Here is an 18813-nt window from a genome sequence, read left to right on the forward strand (position 1 = left end):
ATTTCTCCGATAACAATGCTGGCGCCGGCTAGTTTAGGATACCTGTGTTCGCTGTATGGCGAGAGTCCCGTTCGCTGTCTGTTCAGTATGTCATCGAGCCGTACCTCGGTGTATCCTCCCCGTAGTCTCACGTTCCCGAGAAACCGCGACACAGCAACCAAGCAGACTCGCATTTTCATGGTAGCTGCAGACAGCCGGGGGATGGGTCCGCGCCGGCCCGATGCCCCACGATCCTTTCTTCTAGTCTTTAGTTCTTTGTTGTCAGCCCGCACTCGCTGTGCGCCTGCACTCGAAGAGCAAACAGCATCGAAGTACCGCCGCTGGGAGAAGGGTGCACGCAGCTTTGCCGTGTTGAATACGATTCAAGCGCAAGCAGTGCGACGAAGCGGTGTATCGGAGTGTGGGTCGAAACCCATCTCAGCTGTCATTCGTTCCAAACGCACACTCAGGTTTGTGTCCATGGTTGGCAGAGCGATGAAAACACTACGGCAGTTGGAGGTGCACACCCAACATTACCAAACCGACTCGCAGTTTTCAAGCAGGCGCGATACACGGTGCGATGGGCTCCGCTCGACGACGACCACGCAAGCCGACCGGAAGTGGCGCCACAGACCACGTGGTTGCGCCGAGGCACCAGAGAGAAAAAAATGAAGAAAAAAAATGCCGCCGGTGCTGACGTAACTCCTCGGCGCCTCCTCGCACCTCCGCCCTCCCTCCCTTTATGCCCCACGCAGCTTTCTGCGCGCTCGCGGCGTGTAGTGGAGGGAGAATGCTGCGGAACGTGATCTCTATAATCTGGTAACACCACTTAGACTTGACGGATTCGAAAAATTTTTGCGGCATATGACTCGTGAAGAGTCATACGTCAATAATGAGACTATTCCAATATAACTAAGAAAGGTGTTGCAGGGCCCCTTTAAAGTGTGGCGTAGGTATCCTAGTGTTTCAATTGCTTTCTCGTTTACATGTTCAGTGTGTGAAAGCATAATGACACCCATTACACCTATGAATGAATACTCCAGAAAGCCTTCAGTGTTTATATTAGTGCAGCCAATACTTTATTCCTACAGTCTTTCAGCAAATTCGTCACAAGTTCATTCTGTAGCTTTTGGGGATCTTCATGATGCCGGTTGGAGGGAATATAGGTGCCACTTACATAACTTCTAGGCCAAAAATAGGACACAGTCAAAGAACAAAATACAGTAGAACCCCGCTGATACGTTGCTCGTGCTTTTGTGCTGACTTCTCGTGCGACCGCACTCTCCGCCGATGGCAACGCCGGCGAAGCGGCCCAAGTACGAGGCCAAGGACTTCGCCACCAAAGTAGAAATTTTGCGTGCTCTGAATAACGGACTCTCCCGACAAGAAGTGATGAAGAGTGATGAAAGGGGATCCTTCAATCGGCGGCAAGAAGCAAGGAACGAGTAACCGTACTTTTATCCCCCAACGTGACGGGAACAGAGCGCTTGCCGCTTCTCGTTATCGGAAAGGTTCAAAAGCCACGCTGCTTTAAGAACATCAACAATCTTCCCGTGGATTACCGTGCCAACCAAAAAGCGTGGATGACGGGTGAAACTTTTGCGGTACTGCAGACATCATGCGAGCTGCTGAGCACCTTGAAGGGCTCAGAAAAATTGTGTCCGCGCGAATTTCTGCTCGAAAACAGACAAGCATCCGCGATTACTTTGTTAAGTAAAGGTATGTTGAAAAAACTCGTGCATTTATTGTGTTTATTTCGACCATTCGATAATTTGGACATTCGGTTAATTCGGACATTTTTTCCAGTCCCTAGAAATCCGAATTAACGAGCTTTTACTGTAGTAAATGCCGATCTCGAAGGCCTTGCTTTCGCGAGCAATTACGTCATAGACGCCATGTTTGCAACGTGAATCTCGAAGGCCATGCTTTTGATTGCATCAATTGAAAGATCCTGTTGCTTGCGCCTCTCATGCGGCTAATATTACGGTAAAGCCAGGCCAAGCTGCGTGAAAATGCACCATGGCCGCTCTCTTCGGTAGTCACTCGGTCGGCTCCGAGCGCACTTCGCGACGTATCATACGGGAACGGTCCGACAGTTACGACGTAACAGCGGGGTTCCCAATACATTGTATCCTATGGGAGCTATGCCGGGACCGGCGGAAAACGACGTAACAGCCGGGAAAACGCACCAGTGAGGAACGTAATAGCGGGGTTCTACTGTACATAAAACATGCCACACAATTTGCTACATTTGAACTCCAGATGATAACACCTCAAAAGTTTTTTTGAGCATCCTTCTATTGTAATAATATGTTTCATGGGCCATGGAGCTTCTCATTGACCAAATTGATGTCATAAGAAACATAACATAACCAGGAAAAAAGGCATAGACATGTAGCTCCTTATATATACTCTCCAGCTGCATCAGGCAGTATGGCCACTTACATAGAAAACTTTACTTGAAATTGTTACACTTTTTCTTTTTAATAAAGTAGCTCTAAGCTTCGCTTGATATTGCAACATCTCACACACATTAAGTGATAACTAAAAAACAGCATACAAGTAAGGTAACATACCTTTCATTCACTTCAATTTGAGATAAACTTCTTTCATGGTGTTTTGTATAACTGGGTGCAGCCAGACAAAATGGTTTCTACTCGTACGTGAATTCATCCAATATACACAGCGAGAAACAAATTTTCATCCATTCTCCAGATAAAAAGCATTTTCTGACGTTCTTGCTGCTGCAAAACTGTCTTGTATACTACAGCACAATGACACTGATGTTGCCGCCTTTGTCTGTTGTACTATCTGCGCTCTCTCACTATTCACACAAACACTACATTTCGGCAAGAACAGATAGCTCAGTGATGGTCGCCACTCACTACATAGATAGAAATCCACTATGGCAGCACAGTAAAAATAGCATTCAAGGGACATTTCTAGTATTACTGTTGCTTTCAATGTCATTCCCCAAAAGCCTAATTGAACATTGAGCTTTAATTCCACACAGTTATACATTTTGTCAAAAGAAGTGGCATGCCTCCAACTGTCCTGATTGTGTCAAGCAAGCCCTGTGGTGATCGTCATTAAGCATCACTGAAAGGACACAAAAATTGAAAGCTTCAATGTCCCGGCACAGTCAGGAAGGTTGGTTACTCTCACTGAGAGCCAGCACAATTTCACATTCGTGAGTGTGAAATGGGTAGCTGTCATGCAGTGCATGCCAGCAGCACGGCCCGGAACAGTTAGTGAAATGTTTATTTCCAAAGGTGTGCCTTTGTCATCATCGTACTTTTTTTTTTTCGTGTCACTGTTATGCCGTTACAGCTGTATCCCTTTCTTATTGTACATAACTCTCACAACAAGGGCTGGCATTTTTGTGCAGGGTGTACGAGAATAGCACACGCAGTGAAGTTGCCAGTTTCCCTGTCCAGCGAATTTTATTTTGTGCAAGAGGTGCCCAGGGCAGTGCTGAGCAGCACTGTTTTGCTTTCACCTGCTCACATGGAAACAGTGCAGAAGAGGCCATCTTCCAGTGCCATGTCTTCCGTTGCACTAAAGGAGGACCCCCTGCTGTCCATAGGTAAATGCAGTAGTAGCAGCAAAGGCTTGCTGCAGATCAAAAATGACTCATAAGCTACAGATGTGCTCTAACAAGCTAGCTTTTTTAGAGCACTCACAAACTTATACACGGAACAACACTGGTGCCACTACTGACATTATTGCAAGAACAAAACTCAAAATATACTTCATTTTGCAATGTGCATTTCATAAATGATGTACATTTTGAGATGCTAGCATATAGCTAATCGTTACCTCTTGTTTATTTCTACAGCAATGCCAAGTTGAGTAGAACTTGCATATCTTGGTAATTTTCATGGCACTGAGTCGGTGCCTACAACTTCCATGTATTTTATCCCCTTCAGGCGCAACGTCCACATATGTGGACGCAACTTGTTTTTGCCAGTTTTTTGGACTAGTCGGAAAGAAAGGGCAAGATACATTGCGCATAGCATCAATTGAACCTTCTGCATAGTGAACGTGTCTTGACTTGACCTCAATGTGCAAAGTATGATCATAACTGATCACTTTGGTGAAGGCACTAACATGATCGACGAGTCGCTCAACGTGCGACGTTCCAGACCAACGTCATAAGTATTACTTTTCTCCGCACGAAATGAACACAACCAAAAACAAATTGCGCATGCATTCTCAGCCAACAATTTCCTTATTCTTATATAAAAATGGAACATCACTGACTGCAGAGTAATTAAATATTCAATTATCCTCTAATTAGGTTTAATTAGCAAAGCTCGCACAAAACAACATATTACTTTATTTTCTTTCTTGGAATGTAATATTCAGTGCCTTAGAATTACGTTGTGCGAATTTCCTGTTAAAGTAAACTTGGTCAAACTATTTTCAGACTTGAGGAACAGTGTTAGGAGCAGTGTGAGAAACACCTATTAGGAACAGACATGAGGAACAGGAGAAGCAGTATCTAAAAAAAAAAATTTCATTCTGTATGTCTTCTTATAAACTTAGTGCAGAAAATAAATTTGCTTAACATAAACTGTTCATTTGGTTAAGCTGAACTTCTGCAGCCGTCAGTGATGCTCGCTGTTCTGACTCGGCAATAGGTCTCCATCAATGGACTTGGAGAAGGCGACTCTTGTAGCTGTGGGACAAGCAGGTGGTTTCTATGGACATAACCTACACAACATCAGCAATCACACGAAAACCTGAAGGGCACACTTCAGGACTCGGGTCCAGGGAGGGTGGATGTAAAACTACAAGTACTCGGGAACAAAAAGTTATTAGTTACATTTTAGAAGTCTAGTACAATTCCAATAATCAATAGTGCATGGGAAAAATATTTGAAAGAGTCAGTTATAGCAAAGTATGGAATTAAGGTATGCCAGTGGTGGTCTGCTAGATGTCATTAATATTGTGTCTATCAAAGAAAAACGAACCCTTAAAAAGCCATCATCTTTCCTAGCTACAAGGGGTGTTACATAAGGTGAAAGACTTAGGGCTAGCTTTTTCTTAATTAGTTTGGAGAGAAATTCAATGCAGAATTGTTCTTATATGAGTGAATGTTGTTATAGTTCATTAGCTGTGATCTTAAGCCAAATAGAAGATTTATTGTACAAATGTACACAAACCTGGCAGCTTGTCTTTGAAGTCATTAAATACTACGTCTTTACTTTCTTTGACTTTGTTTATTTGTACCATGTACCCACTCCTGTCATGGCCCTGCTAAATGGCTGCAGTATGTAAAAATAAATAAAATTGCATTTAGTATAAAAGACCCATATCACAGAGGGATATTCAAATTTTGGCCTAATAATTGTGAAATGGCCTGATATTTTCACTGTAGAAGGTGCTTTATTAAGCTTATATTAAAAAAGAAACACATTGATAAAGGTAGAAACTTATTGGAGATTCCAAGATGAATTGTTTGTAGGATTAACTACTGAATATTTGTGATTATTTTTTTCAGTTGTGTCTACCATACTTACCCACATATTGATTGCACTTTAAAAAAAAAACCTGGTTGTGATAATTATGGAGGGTGAGGAATAAAAACATTAATGAGAAGAATCGCAGGATGGAATGCGTTTCTGGGCGAGTTGGTGCATTGGCTGAAAATAAAAGCAGAGTGCAAAAAAGACGGGACACATGAGACAAGAAGAGTGCCCGTCCCGTCTTCTTGTCTTTTGTGTCCCGTCTTTTTTGCGCTCTGCTTTTATTTTCAGAGAATCGCAGGATGGTCTAGCAAAGTGGTTAATCTGGCATATACCGCCATCCCAATTGTGATTGTTGCGAAGTTGTTTCATAAATGCAGCAAAGCAAATGCATGATTGGCCGTGCAGAGAGTGAGATATTTTGTTCTTCATAGCAATTAAGGTTCTTCCTATGAGATGGTGGATGTGGAGTAAATAAAAAAAAAACAAGCTTCATTCTGTAAAGGTAAAGAACTCATCTTTTTCTCATTGCCAGAATCGACAATATACAATATTTTCCTTGCAAAAAAATGAGGTGCACGTTCAAGTTAAGCTTAGTTCAGGTGCTCCACTGTCATTTTTGCCTTAGTTTCCTACTTTGGACCCATGAAATGTGGTTGCTTGTTTGATTCGGGGACGCGTTACAATTTGGGCAAATACTGCCATATAAGTCATCATTCTGGTTCAGTGTTTTTTTCTGCCTCTTATTTAATTCAACCTGTTGTGTGAGGATTGCATCGGAGCGGGCTGTAATGCCCCTCTCACTGCCTTTTACGTCCTGCTGTGAGCTGAGACAGCGTGGCCCATTCCCTCCTTCGCCTTTTTAGAGAAATGGGTGAGACTGCCCCTCTTAGCTCAATAATGCTTGTCACTTTCGGGGTGCTTCTTTGCTTTTCGACTCGGGAGATGTGACTGAACACATTTCGATTGAGCCGTCGGCATCGCAACTCGCCGTCACCCCTGTATGTCCCGGCCTTTGAGTGCGAACCATGGGCCCAGGGATGGAGCCACTTGATTGCTGCTTTCCTCCCAGCCCATGTGGAATTCTTCACTGCTGAGGTGTTTGTGAGTGTTTGTTGCTTGTGGTGGCAATGGTTTTGTGACTATGGTGAATAGACACCTTCAGTTAAACAGCTCGTCTTGTCCCCCGTGGCCTGAACCCACCATGGCTGCAACTCAACTCGAACAGCTGGATAGGGAAGAAACTGTTGTTGTTGGGGCTGCTGCGGAAGTGCTAGCGAGTGATGGCCGCTTTTCTAGTGAGGGGCAACCCAGAGAAGGGTCAGGTCTGCATCTGCAGATTTGAGTTTAATGATACCCCATAAGCTTTAACCCCTTAAGTGCTTTAATTTTTTTTGAAAATTTCCCAACCAAAAGTGCCTATTTTTTTATTGCTGATTTCGAATCTGATTGTACTAAAAAGTAGCTAGTCGATGTTGAAAAAATATTTGTACCACATGCTTAGTCAAATCAAAACACGGAATAACGCAAGGGGGCCTGTTGCAGCTCCTGCACCAAAAGCAAGTTTCCTTTCTCAACTTTTTCCCGTTTTCTCCTCGCTTCCAAGAGCAAATGAAGCACTTTTGAAGAAACTGCTGAATATATTCCATAAGGTCATCTGGCGGTGACAAGTTGAAAGTCTTGCCTGGAATGGCCAAGAATGGAAAGCGAGGAGGCTTCAGAGGAGGAGTGTCCACATCAAGCAGGATCCACTGGCGAGCACTCGCGATGTTCGCTTCCGAGCTGTGTTCATCATCACCGGAGGAGATGCTCAATTCACCGCCATCGCTGTCTTCACTTCCAGACACAAGATAAACATCTGTATCCGAATCATCATCACTCGAAGAAGATGACGAAAACGAAAAGCTTCTTTTTCGTGTTGACGAGCCAGCTATGCATGGGTGGCCACCCCCACAAGCAATCTTTTCATACAAAAATCGCGCTCTTTCCACAGGAGAAAAATAAATTGTCAAGTAAATGCTGCCATCTGGTGGATTACATGCAATCTAAGCTGTAGAAGAGCGCCTCTTGTCCTGAACGCTAGAGAGGAGTACCTATTCCGCTAGGACGAGCTCTGCTCGTCCAAAGCACTTTGGGGACAGTTTGGGCAGGACGAGCTCTGCTCGTGCAAAGCAGTTAAAGGGTTAAAACAATATTTCAGTGTACTGGCCCCAAAAACAAGAACTTTAAAGGGTCTCTGAAATGTTTTTTTTAGAAATTATTCAAGCACCTGGGGTACAACCAGAGTAAATCACCTTCCCACAATTTTAGTGAACCACCCTGCATTGAGGAAGCTATGGGTGATGAAAGATTACCCTCCTCCCAAGGCACACTTTTTCCCCTCAACCACTTTGAAGAGCAGTTGGGCCTAACTCCGTCTTCAAAATGCAACGCTTCACGGTGTGATGTCATATCATCTACCTCTAGTGCCTTAAGGTGAGTGCGGTAGCTCTTCTAGGCCTCTCTGCTAGCTCCTCTACTGCCAGCAGCTGGTTGTCTGTCTCCAATAAGAGTCACATGATCAATGTGCGTTTAGAGCATTTAGTTTCACCACAATTTTGTCCATTGTTCCATAATGAACTCTGGGCTTGAGGAATGGTTTTGCCATTTAAGTGAAGAGGTTCCAAGCCACACAGCGATAAGCCATTTTGAAATCCTGTGCTCCAAGTTGGCAATAATAATGATTTGTTGCCACCAGACCCACCCGATTCCCCTGATGACAGCAAGAGCTTTAGCATGCCTGTAATCCCATTATATTCTATAAGCATTTGCATGATACAAGTGCCCTCTTGGGGAATAAATCGAATTCTGGTCGCTTCTGTCATCCCTCTCGCCCTTCACAACGCACTGCCGCATGTTCACGCATCTCTCGCGCTGTCATTTGAATGCCGCCACCCATGCACCAATTGATAAGAATGTGGTTTCTGGCCTAAAGTTGCCTCCCGTTATTCAACCCTGAAGGGTCTGAAGAAGTTGGTCGAAATATCCAACAGGCTGAGTTGAGCAAGAGGCAGAAAAAATTACAAACAAGAATTCTAATGTATTTGGCAGTATTTGCCTCTACTGCAACATGTCCCTATATCGGACAAGAACCCACATTTCATAGGTCCAAATTAGAAAATGAAGGTAAAATTGACATTGCAGTGCCTGAACTACGCGCCAGTCGAATATGCAGCTGATTTTTTAGCAAGCAAAACATTGTGTATCTTCGATTCTGGCAGTATGAAAAAGATGAAACCAACTTCATCTTTCGAAACCTTATGTATTTACCTCACGCCAATCATATCACTCCTAGAAATAACTTTATTGCCATGAAAAACAAAATATGTCATCCTCCATGAGGTCAATCACACATTTGATTTCTTGCATTTATGAAACAACTTCTCAGCAATCACAAACACGATGTTGGCCCACGCCAGGCTAACCACTTTGCTAGTCCATTCTGCGATGCATGCAATTCTCCAGAACACTGAAATGTGATGCTAGTTTTTGTCCCTAGCTGAATAAAGGAAATAACTTATCATTTGAATTTGCACTAGTAATCAGATTGAAAGTGGCATATTATTGTTGCCATGTTGTGGGAACTCGCCATCCATGGATGGCGCCATTTGACGGCAGTGGTGATGACACTGGCCAGGTTGGGTCTGACTAGGCTGTCGCAAACACAGTTTTAGTTGTGCTTTTGGGTCTGACAGCATGATGCGAGGAATTTTCAGCCTGACTTTTCCAAGAAAGAAGAAGAAAGGCACTCATTGAAAATGGATAAATGCCATGATAATTCCTTGTGAGCTACCATTCTCATCACAAAATATTTCTCGGACAGGTTGAAAATTGGGTGATTCCACGAAAGATCGAACATGCCTGACCGGTCGCAATTTTTGTTTTGTCTGGGTTTTTTATATGTTATGTGGGCACATTCAAAGTGCACGGAACTGAAAATTTTATTTCCAAGAAACGCTCCCAGCGCGGCAAAAAAATATTTGAAGGTGGCGGCGCGTGCCTCCTGTTTTTGCTCACTGCAATGTTTTCGGATTTCACGGCCGAATTTAGCGCGAACTATAAATGATGCGTCGAAAATTTCTTTTGCTGGTTTTAATATGCATTACTGTGAATTACATCCATGCTTTTTTTATGCCGTCCTCAAAAAGAAGAAAATGTGAACACGGCTGAGATCAAAAAAGGGTCCTAAGTTTGAGGCGCCTTGGCGCCTTTACTATTTCAAACAGAAACGTGAAAACAGTGTCAACTATAGAAAAGAGCCTTTGCAACATTTGTACGGAAGATCATTTTCCTACGGGCAGCGAAAAAAAAAAAGAAAAAAAATAGTTAAAAAAGCGAGTTTTTTCAGAAAAGTACATTTTAAAAAATAAAATAAAATAACTCCGGTCTCAATTTTGACGGCAATTTTTTTTCGAAGAGCGCTTATGTCAATGAACACACGGTTTTAATATCATATGTCCTCATTTGCTTTGTTTACTAGATATAACTGGCCAAAGTGACCCTTGCTGTGAGTGCTCACTTCAGTGCGACTGATGGTTGTTAATAGCTTGCATTGTGCGTAAATCGCAATTTTAATTATTCTGCTGCAGCAAAACTTTGCTCTGGTGGCTTTTCGTCAAGAAAAATGTGTTCTCAGATTTTATTTGGTTTTACCGTGTGCGAAAGTGGGCTGCTGCCGCCCTCTAAAGGGTGATTCCACGAGAGATCGAACATGCCTGTCCGGTCGATATTTTTGTTGTGCCGGGGTTTTTTATATTGTAACGACGCGGGATCGACGATCAAAAGGAGAACGACCAACAAATACGCTTTATCAGTAGCTGAAATGACAACAACGTCTTCTTCGTCCTTGCACTGGGGCCAGTGTCCTCGCGCTGCTTCATTGTCGACGCTACTGGCACATACGCGCGGCATTATTCCCCCTTTAAAAAAAAAAAACATCGTCCCGATGATGAAAGCCCAGAAAACAGGGTAAAAAACACTGCGCAGTTAGTCACTGAAAGTATGGCTTCATCCGAAGCACGTGGACGATTTCTGGTGAATGTCTTCGGCGTTTGGAACACTGAAGGCCGCCCGGAACAACCTCGTAATTGACGTCACTGATGCGTCGGATGACTTCGTAAGGCCCGAAGTATCTCCGCAACAGCTTTTCAGAGAGCCCACGACGACGAATAGGTGTCCAGACCCACACTTTGTCGCCCACGTTGTATGTGACGGGTCTGTGCCGAAGATTGTAGTGCCTGGCGGCATAGTCCTGTTGTTCAGTGATTCGCAACCGGGCAAGTTGCCGAGCTTCTTCTGCTCGCTGCGTAAATTCTTCAGCGTCCGTCTCTGTGCCATCATTTTCATGAGGGAGCATCGCGTCTAACGTAGTTGTAACTTCACGGCCGTAAACGAGACTGAAGGGAGTCTTCCGAGTGGTCTCCTGATGAGCCGTGTTATACGCGAATGTGACGTAAGGTAGGATGTCGTCCCAGTTCTTGTGCTGTACATCTACGTACATGCTTATCATGTCAGCCAGGGTCCTGTTGAGACGTTCGGTTAACCCGTTGGTCTGTGGATGATACGCCGTTGTCTTCCTGTGGGTGGTACCACTTAGTCGCAGAACGGTGTCCAAAAGCTCGGCCATGAACGCAGTACCTCTGTCAGTGATAATAACTGCGGGAGCACCGTGCCTCAAAACGATGGCTTCGATAAAAAATCGCGCCACTTCAGCCGCTGTTGCCCGTCGCAGAGCTCCTGTCTCGGCGTATCGGGTGAGGTAATCGGTGGCGACGATTATCCATCTATTTCCAGTAGTAGACGTGGGGAAGGGGCCCAGAAAATCCATGCCGATTTGTGCAAATGGCGTCGTCGGCACATGAATTGGTTGCAACAGGCCGGCTGGCTTGATGGATGGCGGCTTGCGGCGCTGGCAATCTAGACATGTCTGCACGTAAGTTTTCACGACCGTGGCAAGTTTCGGCCAGAAATAGTTCTGCCTAATCCTTGCCAATGTCCGAGTGTAGCCCAAGTGACCAGTGGTCGGCTCGTTGTGGCAGGCGTGCAGGACCTCACGTCGAAGCGATGAGGGAACGACGAGTAAGTAGCTGCTGCCACGAGGTGAAAAGTTCTTTTTGTAAAGAACGTCGTTGCGCAAGCAGTACGACGCCAGCCCCCTTGCAAATAATTTCGGCACGCTATTGGTTCGTCCTTCAAGGTAATGAATGAGCGGCAGCAGTTCAGCGTCGTCCCGCTGCTGTCGTGAAAAAGCGGTAGTGTCCACGACTCCCAAAAAGGCCGTGTCGTCGTCATCTTGGTCTGCTGTTTCAACGGGAGACCGAGAAAGACAGTCGGCATCGGCGTGTCGTCTTCCCGATTTGTAGGCAACAGTGAAGTCGAACTCTTGGAGCCGAAGACTCCAGCGTGCGAGACGGCCGGATGGATCTTTCAAATTAATTAACCAGCAGAGCGAATGGTGATCGCTGATAACGGTGAACGAGCGACCGTACAAATACGGGCGAAATTTGAGGACTGCCCATACCGTTGCGAGGCATTCTTTCTCGGTCGTAGTGTAGTTGGCTTCTGTTCGGGACAGCGTCCTACTGGCGTAAGCGATCACCTTTTCGCTGTCGTCCTGCCACTGTACGAGTACTGCTCCAAGGCCCACATTACTAGCGTCTGTGTGCAATATCGTTGGCGCGTCTTCATCGAAGTGGGCGAGCACGGGAGGCGTTTGCATGCGTTGGCGAAGCTCGTCAAATGCCCGTTGCTGGTCTTTGCCCCATGCGAATGGGATATCTTCCCTGGTAAGCTGGGTCAATGGCCATGCGATGCGCGAAAAATTCGCAATAAATCGCTGGTAATAGGCACAAAGTCCCAAAAAACGTCGCACTGATTTTTTGTCCGATGGGGTCGGGAAATTCGCCACGGCAGCAACTGTATCCGGATCGGGCCGGATTCCTTGGCTGCTGACGACGTGACCTAGGAATTGAAGTTCGTGAAAGCCAAAGTGGCATTTTTCGGGTTTCAATGTCAGACCGGCCGAGCTTATTGCGTCAAAAACTGTTTCCAGTCTTCTTAAGTGCTCCTCGAACGTTGCAGAAAAGACAATCACGTCATCGAGGTACACCAGGCAGGTTTGCCACTTAAGTCCCGATAGTACAGTGTCCATTAGACGCTGAAACGTTGCTGGCGCCGAACACAAACCGAAGGGAAGCACCTGAAATTCATAAAGTCCGTCGGGCGTGACAAAGGCGGTCTTTTCACGGTCTCTCTCATCCACCTCAATTTGCCAGTAGCCACTTTTTAAATCCATTGACGAAAAGTAACGGGCGTTTCGTAGTCTATCCAGGGAATCATCAATATGCGGCAGAGGATAAACATCCTTCTTTGTGATCTGGTTGAGCTTCCTGTAGTCGACGCAGAAACGCAAGCTGCCGTCCTTCTTTTTCACTAGTACTACAGGCGATGCCCAAGGACTGTTAGATGGCCGAATAACGCCATCTTCCAGCATCGTTTTCACCTGTTTTTGAATTGCCTCACGCTCCTTTGGGGCAACGCGATAAGGATTTTGCCGGATGGGTCGGGCATCGGAGTCTGTGATGATGCGGTGTTTCGTAAGCGGTGTTGGACCAACTCTGGAAGTGGATGAGAAGCAGCCGTGAAAATATGTTATGTGGGCACAATCAAAGTGCACGGAACCGAAAATTTTATTTCCAAGAAATGCTCCCAGCGTGCCAAAAAAGTATTTGAAGGTGGCGGCGCAGACCTCCTGTTTTTGTTCACTGCAATGTTTTGGGATTTCACGGCCGAATTTAACGCGAACAATAAACGATGTGTCGAAAATTTTTTTGTTGGTTTTAATACGCATTACTGTGAATTACATCCATGCTTTTTTCCAAGTATTTCAAGGAGCCTTTGCAACATTTATGCGGAAGATCGTTTTCCTACAGGCAGCGCAAAATAAGAAGAAAATAGTTTAAGAAGCGAGTTCTTTTCAAAAAAGTATATTTTTAAAAAATAAAAAAACTCAGGCCTCAAGTTTGACGACACTTTTTTGTCGAAGAGCGCTTATGTCAGTGAAAACACCGTGTTAATATGTATGTCCTCATTTGCTTTGTTCACGAGATTTAACGGGCCAAAATTACCCTTGCTGTGTGTGCTCACTTCAGTGCGATTGATAGTTGTCATCAGCTTGCATTGCACTTAAATCTAGTTTTAATTATTTTCCTGCAGTAAAACCTTGCTCTGGTGTCTTGTCGTCAAGAAAAATGTATTCTCAAACTTTAATTGTGTCTAGCGTGTGTGGGGGTGGGCTGCTGCCGCACTCTAAAGGGGTATTCAGACGGGGGAGAAATGCTCGGGGGATAAAGGCGGAGCCTGGTGACGTCAGCTCGTGAGGAGAAGTCTCCAGAAATGCCTCCCACTCTCACGGACGAGGCGAACGGAGGGGGAGACCAGTGTTACTAGACTACTCTGGTGGCTTGCACCACCCGTTTGACGAGCTGCTGACGACCACGCAGCTTCAGACTGTACACCCGCTGCCGCTCTCTGCAGGAGCAAGTGCAACAATGTGACCAAACAAGAGCCCGAAATTTTGCTATAATTCCCACCGCCGGGGGATTGTTTGTCCTTTCGGGGAAAAGATCCCCGTCTCCGCAGAGGAGGCGCGGGGGGTCACGCCCACTCGCTAATCTGTGACGTCACGGTCACGTGATCCGCAATCCCCCCGTCTCCCCCGAGCATTTCTCCCCCGTCTGAATACCCCTTAAAGGGCGAACGCGTACGCAGTTTGCAGCTTACAACCTCAACTTTTACCCCGCCAGTATTCGCTAATCAGAAGCACGCAAGACACCGCGAACACATGGTTTAGGTCACTTTGTCAAAACTCTCCTTGCACACAGAATAAAGCATCTGTATGCAGCGAAGGCCAACTTAATCTGTTAACAACCATCAGTCGCCATTAACAACCATCAGTCGCACTGAAGTGAGCACTCACAGCAAGGGTCACTTTGGCCAGTTATATCTAGTAAACAAAGCAAATGAGGACATATCATATTAAAACCGTGTGTTCATTGACATAAGCGCTCTTCGATAAAAAATTGCCGTCAAAATTGAGACCGGAGTTTTTTATTTTATTTTTTTAAAATGTACTTTTTTGAAAAAAACTCGCTTTTTTAACTATTTTTTTTCTTTTTTTTTTTCGCTGCCCGTAGGAAACTGATCTTCCGTATAAATGTTGGAAAGGCTCTTTTCTATAGTTAACACTGTTTTCACGTTCCTGTTTGAAATAGTAAAGGCGCCAAGGCGCCTCAAACTTAGGACCCTTTTTTGATCTCGGCCGTGTTTGCCATTTTTTCACATTTTCTTCTTTTTGAGGACGGCATAAAAAAAGCATGGATGTAATTCACAGTAATGCATATTAAAACCAGCAAAAGAAGTTTTCGACACATCATTTATAGTTCGCGCTAAATTCGGCCGTGAAATCCGAAAACATTGCAGTGAGCAAAAACAGGAGGCACGCGCCGCCACCTTCAAATATTTTTTTTGGCGTGCTGGGAGCGTTTCTTGGAAATAAAATTTTCAGTTCCGTTCACTTTGAATGCGCCCACATAACATATAAAAAACCCAGGCAAAACAATAATTGCGACCGGACAGGCATGTTCAATCTCTCGTGGAACCACCCAATTGATGATTTTGACTGGAGATGACGTGCTGAATGCATTCACTGCAGCCTAAGCACTGCAGTGAGACGCTGCTGCTGTCTGAACCATTAGTGCAGTAACCATTTGGGTCAGGTGCATGTAAGATGACCAGTCGAATTACAATTATCTTGTAAAGGCTAATTTCAACAGTGAAAAAATGAAAGCTTGGTGACATAGTAATGTAAGAGTTCTGGCCATGACCTTCAGTTGAGATCAAATTAACCATATTTGAATTATCAGCCATCAATTCTAGTAGCAGTGGTAGTAGCAGTGGCTACCATGCGTGTAGGTTTCAGGCATCACTAGTATATCATGCGGAGAGGGCTAGGCTGTGCCAAAATTGTTGTGGCTGGTGTTCAATACAATGGTGTAGGCTTGTGCAAATAGTAAATTTTAGGCTCGAAGCGAATAGTGATTTGGTCGAGTAATTTCAAATTGAATTCAAACAGTATATGGGTGATTCCACGTAAGATCGAACAAACGATGGCTGGTCGACCTCTCAAATTTATTTCAAAATTTTATATATTATTGCCTGATGAGTGGAAAGAAGAGATCCGCAATTTGTTTTGCCGCCAAAAATTTTTTCGAACCACAGGAAATCAATAATGACGAAGAGGTGGAGTGGAGCGCTCATCCGCTCTGCTGTTTTGGCCAACTTTCGTTATGAATTGCACAAAATATATTAAAGTTAGGTAGCTGAAATTTATTTACCTAAATATACGCATGTTTTTGCTTCTGCTCAGGTATTTTTAGTTTTTATGTGTAGTGTAGATGTTTTTATAAAAAACCTCAAAAATGGCCCAATCGGCAAAATTTTCTTTACTTTGAAGGTCTTTATCTCAAAAAAGCCTTGTAGCAGAGGTACAAAAATTTCGCATTACGTTCTTCGTATGCGTATCTACCAAACTGCCAAATCTTGTATTTATGTAACTTTTCAGTAAAGAGATATGATCGGGCTAAGTTCAAGAAAACACCGAACAATGAAAACTTCTGACGACAATTAAAAAAAAACCCCATTTTTTAAATTTCTTAAACTTTGTCCACTTATTCTCCTCCACATCAGCTTTCACAATCATTAAAAACATGTTGCATAATGTCGTTTCACTAATAGTTACGGCCCCTCCAATGAGACCCTTAGTCAAGGATGGGCAATTACGACTTCTTGCCCAGCAAGTGTATAAAATGCAGGCAGGATTGAATTTCTTTTTATTAAAAGGTCAGCAGGTACCTAAAAAGGTGTCGCCGGCACTGAAGACGTTAATTTTGAAATTATTTGGTCACTGCAGTGGCCACGAGCGCGGAGCTACCGAGTAGGCGCGCGCGCACCCGAGATGCTCGTTGTAAGAGACGGCGTAGTGAGAGCTCGTTCTCGCGTCCTCAGACCGATTGAGTTCGAAACAGCAACACCTCTCGGGTGACTTGAACGCACGTGCACTGGAGCTTCGCTATTATATCCGCCCTCTGTTCGCATCTCAGCTAGGCGCTGATAACACGGCGGAGATGGAAGCAAGATGAAAACTCTATAAGGGAGCTATGAGCGCTCGCTTCACGCACGCTGCTGCCACAGAAACTGCGCTGCGCCAGTTGCGATCAGTGGAAAGCATGAACGTGGCGCTCCAGTGGCAAAGCAAAATATGGATTGTCAAAGGAAAGAAAAGCAAAACTATCGGTAACCGGATGCGCTTGTCTATATTAGATGTCGGCAGCAGACGGCGTGAACTGGCCGCGCGTTCGGTGCGCTGTTCACACTTCATTCGGCGCGGATAGTTCTTGTGCTTTGCTCTTACTCTACTCCTCCTGTGCGTCTCATGACGAGAAAGTATAGCTCTGAATGAGTCTATTGTGGAGACTACCTTTCGAAGCACAAGAAGCTTAAAGGAGTACTGACACCAATTTAAAAAAATTTCGGATTGTTGCTCTAAATAAAAATACTGGTGTCGAGAAACGTAAAACGACTATTGTGGTGCCTGGGAATGCATCCTATATATTTTAATTAGCGCCACCTTAAAAAGACACTTTCGGTTTCGATATCGAGGGGGTGGCTTCTCAGTGTCGTTTCATAGCAGTGTGACGTCACGGAGATACAGAAACTCGCGACGTACTAGCGGGAAATCCGTCATCTGCTCGTGATGCAATAGACAACGATGAGTGAATTGTCGTCCAGTGACCCTGACAGTGATTTCTACGATTTAGGCTGCATGCAGGACGCAGAACTCGCGAACTCGGAGGAACTGTCTTGACTTGTCGGGATAATGCGCTTGCAGTGTGCCTGGCTTGCAAATGCTCAGCGACGAAAACTTCAAAGTCAAATTAAAATATTTTATACGTGTTCTCCGACTCCAGTGTGTGGACAGCGTGGACACTGCATACCAACGAAGCAAAAAATGTCCCTTTTGCGATGTCTCAAAATCGTGTCAGTACTTCTTTAATTATTGCAAAGTAGCCAAAATTTCGCAGAGTTACCGACCTATACATAAATGCTTTGAAGGAACGTTTAACGCCCGAAAGATCAGTGACTGTCAGTGAGACGGACTACTTGTGCTACGCGTGCTTTTGCTACCACTGCAATGAAAGATCTTCACGGAACGCACAGTTTAACGATGACATTCTTATGCCCCCTGAAAAAGAAATCGACACAATTAACCAGATCACTGCAACTACCGGTGCACGTGCGTTCAAGTCACCTGAGAGGTGTTGCTGTTTCGAACTCAATCGGTCTGAGGACGCGAGAACGAGCTCTCACTGCGCCGTCTCTTACAACGAGCATCTCGGGTGCGCGCGCGCCTACACGGTAGCTCCGCGCTCGTGGCCGCTGCAGTGACCAAATAATTTCAAAATTAACGTCTTCAGTGCCGGCGACACCTTTTTAGGTACCTGCTGACCTTTTAATAAAAAGAAATTCAATCCTGCCTGCATTTTATACACTTGCTGGGCAAGAAGTCGGAATTGCCCATCCTTGCCTAAGGGTCTCATTGGAGGGGCCGTAACTATTAGTGAAACGACATTATGCAACATGTTTTTAATGACTGTGAAAGTTGATGTGGAGGAGAATAAGTGGACAAAGTTTAAGCAATTTAAAAAATGGGGTTTTTTTTTAATTGTCGTCAGAAGTTTTCATTGTTCGGTGTTTTCTTGAACTTAGCCCGATTATATCTCTTTACTGAAAAGTTACATAAATACAAGATTTGGCAGTTTGGTAGATACGCATGCGAAGAACGTAATGCGGAATTTTCGTACCTCTGCTAGAAGGCTTTTTTGAAATAAAGACCTTCAAAGTCAAGAAAATTTTGCCGATTGGGCCATTTTTGAGGTTTTTTATAAAAACATCTACACTACACATAAAAACTAAAAATACCTGAGCAGAAGCAAAAACATGCATATATTTAGGTAAATAAATTTCAGCTACCTAACTTTAATATATTTTGTGCAATTCATAACGAAAGTAGGCCTAAACAGCAGAGCGGATGAGCGCTCCACTCCACCTCTTCGTCATTATTGATTTCCTGTGGTTCGAAAAAATTTTTGGCGGTAAAACAAATTGCGGATCTCTTCTTTCCACTCATCAGGCAATAATATATAAAATTTTGAAATAAATTTGAGAGGTCGACCAGCCATCGTTTGTTCGATCTTACGTGGAATCA

General features: G+C 44.5%; 1 protein-coding gene across 2 annotated transcripts in view; it reads left to right on the forward strand.

Moving 5' to 3' along the window:
• The window catches only part of LOC119402679 (rab GTPase-activating protein 1), a 153144-nt gene that overhangs the window by 32363 nt on the left and 101968 nt on the right, over positions 1-18813 (forward strand). The window contains exon 5 of one of the 2 annotated variants that reach the window (XM_037669794.2): positions 3368-3565. The exons of the other annotated variant lie outside the window; for it this stretch is intronic. Within the exon in view, the coding sequence (XP_037525722.1) occupies positions 3368-3565 (198 nt within the window). The remainder of the gene's footprint in view (positions 1-3367; positions 3566-18813) is intronic. 2 annotated transcript variants of the gene reach the window in all.

Source organism: Rhipicephalus sanguineus, chromosome 1 (genome assembly GCF_013339695.2).
Source record: "Rhipicephalus sanguineus isolate Rsan-2018 chromosome 1, BIME_Rsan_1.4, whole genome shotgun sequence".
In the NCBI taxonomy this organism is placed as follows: Eukaryota; Metazoa; Arthropoda; class Arachnida; order Ixodida; family Ixodidae; genus Rhipicephalus; species Rhipicephalus sanguineus.